We start from the raw sequence: 6,116 nt of genomic DNA, 5'->3' as shown, positions 1-6,116 counted from the left end.
ATATATATATATATATATATATATATATATATATATGGTATTAAATTATAACAGATTAAAACACAAGAAAACTATGGCATATTTTAAGTAGTTGGTTAAGTGAAATATATGTACGGCTGATTATTATGAACTAAAAAAATGACATGACTTTATTATCCAGAAAACTTAGCAAGTATGGTGAAAAGATGACAGCAGCACTTCCAAAAAATTCAGGCAAGTGATCTGTTGATTTTCTTAATGAAAAATATACTTTTGGACTTTCCACAGTTGGCTGAAGGATGTATGCATTCATTGACATTAGATGCTTCCCATCTGAAGCAGAGGGTATCACACATATACAAGAACATCTTTCTTTTTAACATGTTTAATGCCACCTTATGTGTTCATGCACATACCTGTAAAGATAAATAAACACATCTCTTCTAATTTCTCACTTTTTACTTTTATTTAACTATAACCAAAGAACATGGTATACAGCTTACACAGTGATGCTTTTTTAACATGTTTAATGCCACCTTATGTGTTCATGCACATACCTGTAAAGATAAATAAACACATCTCTTCTAATTTCTCACTTTTTACTTTTATTTAACTATAACCAAAGAACATGGTATACAGCTTACACAGTGATGCTTTTAGTAACATTTTATAGAAATACAGTGTTCATCAATGTGAGTCTTTTTGTTTTTTAAGCTGTGAGACATGGTTAGTAGTTTCTGATGCCATTGATCTCATCACTAATCTTTCTACTTATAAGAATTTTGTTTGTAATTAGTGTGAATACCATGTATAGAAACTATATATTTTTTCCTAATTTAATGAATGATTAGATTTTGTTTTTAAAGTCAAACTGTATGATCCAGAATATGTTAATGTTTTCTGCCTTTGTTATTGACAATATGGACAGTCATCATGAAATTACTATTATTGATTATATGCAAGTATTTGACACATACCATTAAAACAAAAGTTAAGGAGTGATTTTAAAGTTATGTTTCTAAAGAAAATTTAACAAATCAAAATGTCATATTCCTTCTTTTTAATGAAAATGTTTACCCTCTGGTTTAAAAGTAGCCAGTTTTTAACTATATCTTATGATTACAAATATATGAAAAATATTGTGACATGTCAAGAAAACTGCATTTGGTTCCTTCTTTTTAAAGAAATTAATGGAATTTTGAGACTCAAATGTAGAAACATATTTCTATCACAAATCAAAAATTAGTGAGTTGTAAACGTAGTGATTATTTTCATTGTTATGGTCATTTTTCTTATATGCTGTTGATTTATAGGTATCAACTTATTTTTGTGGAATGTGTGGGAAGAACATGTGAAGATGGTTTTGGAATATTTAGAAATTAAGAATATGACCTCTTTAAATTTGTAAGTATCTATCTTTGTAATTGTGGCTTGCTGCACATCATCTAATTTAATTGTATCTGTAACTACTGTAAAATATGTTGTTGGTAATTTAAGGTAATAAATTGTACACAATAAGTGTACAAATTACAAATTTTATTGCATTTTCTATAATCATGAAAGTTTATTAGAAATCCTGAATGACCATAAGAGCTTTCTTTTTTTTTATAAGAGAAATGTGTTAGGTTATTAAATTTGACAGTAGTAACTTGGTTAAATATGTGTTGTTATATCTATATATATTTATTCATTAACCAAATTTGAACATTTAATTTTCACTGAAGTTAGTAACGGAAAAGACTCAATTTGTATATGCCAGTTGACCACTCTTATGATTATATCTGTATCAGGGAAAAATGTTCTAAACTAATTATTTTTTCAGGAATCCAAAAACACCATTAGATCTGGATTTGTTTAGCTCATTCAGTGAAGAGATTTTGCAAAAGCGCCACACCAAAGAAAATTGTTCGAGAAAAAATAAACGTAAGTGGAATGTATTATATGATCATATTTCTCTGCTAATATTTCTGTATGAAAAATTACCATTCCCTAATTTTACTTAAACAGTTTTAAGAGTTCAATAATTTTAAAAATTTTAGTGTCAATGTCTTTAAGACTGTTCACTGAGCTTTGTTGTACTAGAATATTTACATTGAACGTTTTTTTTTTTTCTTTTTCATATCATACATTACAAGTAACATTACACAACACATTCTGGTAAACATATCAAAACATTCATCACATATAAACTGTAGAAGAATATATTATCTTCTAACATTAGGAAAAGTTGTCTTTCAATAATTTATTTGTTGGATTAACCAATCTTATATACCATCAATCTTAAAAGGTCCAGATATTAATTCAACTACTTATGGCATGACAAGCAGTAAGGATCAATTTTACCACTTTTAAAACACACATTTTTTTGCTGAAGCTTATTATAAATTAATTTTTTTAGTATCAGTGTAAATATAGAGCAACTAATTGTTAATGAGATGTAATATTTTTTGTTTTTGTATATCTAAAAACTTTCATAAATCTTTCACTTTTCATAGTCAACTGTTAAAAGAATGAAAATATTTTTAAATTGGAAGAATCTTTGTATATGCATGTTGTAGATATAAAGTAAGTATGGCTACTTGGAAGAGTATAGGGAAAATGCTGTAATATACCTTCAGAATATTTCATGTAGTGCATTACCACTGATTTCTGAGAATGAAACTATGAATGTAGTGACTTCATTGTTGCCACTATAATTTTTGTTGATTTTTTATTTGGGGAATGATTCTGGTGTGCTTATGATGATATACCCATATTTTTAGAAAATTTAGCATAGACTTTAATAGAATAACAACAATAGAGAAAAATTACTTGTTTTCATACTGTTGTAAACATTTCATGACCCACTAAACATTAAATAAATGTACATCGTGGTAACTTTGTTTTTTTGCAATTATGGTGACATTTATCTTAGGGTCAGTTTAAGAAGAAGTGCTACTTTGATGTAAAATCTCATATATTTTACTCTGATATTTGTCTATATAATAATGCTTTTTACTAGATAAATTTATTTAAAGCTTCATACACAATTACATAAGTGGTTTATAGTCATTGTATTTTCAGGAAAATTATCCAGTTATAAGGTGCATGGAGTGATAAAGAACATTCTTCATAAACTTACAGTTCCTATGAGGAATACCCCACTGTGTCCGTCGACTAGTTTTCCTCTGTCCAAAACATTATTGCACTATGTAACCCACACACTGCGTAATGCATCTAGCAGTTCACAAGTCTCTTCTCTCAGTAAACTATTTTATCGATTTTCTTCATCAACCCTTCTCTACTTAACTAACACTGCCAGATTCCAAGATATTGTCTCATCAAAGATTACTACATGCACAACTAGAACAGCCTCCTCTGAAAGCACAGAATTCCAACAAGCTTCAGATAGGGTTTGTGTAACTACTGAAACAATTCCAAATTCTTTTTATAGAACCCTAGGGAAAGACAGTTTAAGAACATATAAAAAATCAAATGGAAGGACTAGTCTAGGTGAAGTACTTTTAGATCACGATGAGTTTGCTTGTTCTCAGAGCAGTGTACATGATCCATATGATTTTCATTATGATTTTGAACAAGAAAACATTCTGAATGGAGAAAATGTACTTAATAACATGAAAACTGATTTGCCATTGATTGCCAATGAAACATTATTAGCTTCAATAGATAATTGGAGTAAAAAAATATCAAGAATTAAACCACACAAAAGTTACTGGATAAAACACTTTCATAAGGTAGGTAAGCAAGATGCAGAAAAGCTACCCAGTGTTTTCTGCTGGCTTCTAAACCTGTGTGGTTTTGTAACTGAAATGAGTAATTCTGAAGTGTATAAACAAGTAATTATTGTTGAAAAACTTTTAGGTTTACACAACAGAACGTCTGATAAAATGTCAAAGATAAGAAATCTTTCTTAGATATATGTTCAAATACTGACTATGCATGGAACTTAATTTATTTTGCTCTGGTATTGTTCTACCACTTTGATGTATTATGAAACATGAACTTGTTCTTATTGCCATATGTTTTGTAATTTCTTGTTACTTCTTCTTTACAGGAACTCAATTATTTTTTATTTTGCATTTTTCTAGCAAGTTATAGCAACATCCATATAATCAATATTTCTGTTTTTAATCAAAGTTCGATTATAGGATATTTTAAAGTTTAGTCAAACAGAGCAGGAGTCTAAAAGATTGAAATTTAGCATTAGTAAAATTTCAAGAAGCATAAACATTTACATTTTGTTATTAAATTTTTTTAATAAGTTAGTTAATGTTGATCAGGCATCATGTAAAATTAGAGTTAAAATGATCTAGTATCCTAGAGCTTTCAGAATGCAAGAGTTCCTTCACTAGGAGCGAACGAGGGAAAAACATTTTCCATTATTCTCATTTCAATATTGTTGAAGAAAGCTCAGTCTTTAAAAAAAGTTTGAAATATCAGATATTCATACATAAAAAAATATCTATTTTTGTGATTACACCTATTTATCTAGTACTTACTCATGGAAGTAATGTGTGATCATATTCTTTGAAGGAATTTTGAAATATAAATATATTTTTTCAGTGTTACGGTTTTTAATTATACACCTACATGTTGTGGATTGTGCATTATTTTGTGTACAATTTCTTGTCTTGGAAATTTTGCTTTGGATATTTAACCCTCACTACAGACAGGTCAAAAGGCACATGTCACGAAGTTTTCAAATTATTTTCAGAGTTTAATTAAAGAACTTTTTTAATGATATTTAGGTTTTAACTTCTTAATTAAATTTTTTTTTTAAATACTGATTATGGGCTGTCTTCTTGTTCAGTTTATATATTATTGCATCTCCCATACAATGTCTATGAATAATAAACTCGAATTCCAAACATATAAAAGCTAGAATATCAAATAAAAACCTCCCACCTTTTTGATTTGTGAGATATCAATATATTTTTCCAACCTACCAAGGTAGCCCACCCCTACTCCATTCTTTTGAAATCTCTTGACTACTCACACTTACTTTTCTAAAGTACATGTTTATAACCAATAGAAAGAGCACAATCCAAACAATGTAAATATGAGAGTCGTTCGTAATTTGCTTGAAGGGGGAACTTGTAATTTCACTAGAAGTGTTAAAGTCTGTTGACTAAGTTTTTGCTCTGAACATAAATTAGGTTTTTTAATTCACACATATAACAGTTAGAAAACCAGATAAATTACAGTGGTTTTAAGTGTTCATAAGCATTTACACACTGTACACCTATGCTACTAAATTCCCACCACCCCGAGAGGATAACTAACATCCAAATACCTACCAAGTTTATTGGATTGGTCCAGACTGTACAGAGCTATATATTTTATTACACTATTATTACTTTAAATAATTTTCATCACAACCACCTTACTGTAAAATAGCCAATAAATCCTCTCCCACTGTGTTCTCGGAGTTGGTATTATGATACTCTGTGGGAAGATTTTTGGTAATTTTCCATGCTAGTTTATTTGTTATCAACAGTGTCACATAAAGAGTCTAATGGCAGGAGTTGTGATTCATTGCTTTAGGTTTGTCAGGTTTCTACTTCAGCTGCTAACAGTAAAATAAACGTAGATGTGGAAAGGTTAGATGTAGAAACTCTCAGGAGAAGTACTTTGGAACTTCATGATCAGTACTAAATAGGATAAAGTAGTACTACTCACTTTAATTCACCTTTTTCTACCTTTAATGTTTTATGGCGATTATGAGGTCAGTCAAACTGACTTATCCGTTGTAGAGTTACAACAGAGAAAATATGAAGTTTTCAGAAAAAATATTGATATTTATTTAGGAAGTTTTAGAGATTATACAATTTTAAGATGAAGAAAAGTATTTTTAAATCTTAACATGGAAATCAATTTACACCCAGAGCAGTCAACATTTTGACTCCATATATTCATGAAGAAATTTTTAGTAAAAATACTTAATGAAAAATTATGTGAAGATAAAAATTTAAAAAAAGTTTTATAGTATGACTATGATAGTCACTTTGTAGTCAGGTGATCAGTGTAATCCCCCAAGGCAAAGAAAACATAAATATCAAAATTTAGATGTTTGATAAAACCATCTGTGACTTTCACTTAAAAACACTACATGTTACATGTTTTAATACATTTCTAAG

The 6,116-nt window shown here is 28.8% G+C and overlaps 1 protein-coding gene across 2 annotated transcripts in view; it reads left to right on the top strand.

Annotated features, from left to right (window-relative positions):
* The window catches only part of LOC106467079 (TATA box-binding protein-associated factor RNA polymerase I subunit B-like), a 52,043-nt gene extending 47,190 nt beyond the window's left edge, over window positions 1–4,853 (top strand). For both annotated transcript variants that reach the window (XM_022395202.1, XM_022395203.1), the window contains exons 10-13: window positions 161–213; window positions 1,293–1,383; window positions 1,802–1,902; window positions 3,043–4,853. In XM_022395202.1, coding sequence (XP_022250910.1) covers window positions 161–213; window positions 1,293–1,383; window positions 1,802–1,902; window positions 3,043–3,893 — 1,096 coding nt within the window. In that variant the 3' untranslated portion in view covers window positions 3,894–4,853. The remainder of the gene's footprint in view (window positions 1–160; window positions 214–1,292; window positions 1,384–1,801; window positions 1,903–3,042) is intronic.
* Window positions 4,854–6,116: the final 1,263 nt, after the last annotated feature.

The sequence above is a fragment of the Limulus polyphemus genome, unplaced genomic scaffold (assembly GCF_000517525.1).
Source record: "Limulus polyphemus unplaced genomic scaffold, Limulus_polyphemus-2.1.2 Scaffold2481, whole genome shotgun sequence".
NCBI classification, from domain to species: Eukaryota; Metazoa; Arthropoda; class Merostomata; order Xiphosura; family Limulidae; genus Limulus; species Limulus polyphemus.
This window is presented reverse-complemented; position numbering and strand designations above follow the sequence as displayed.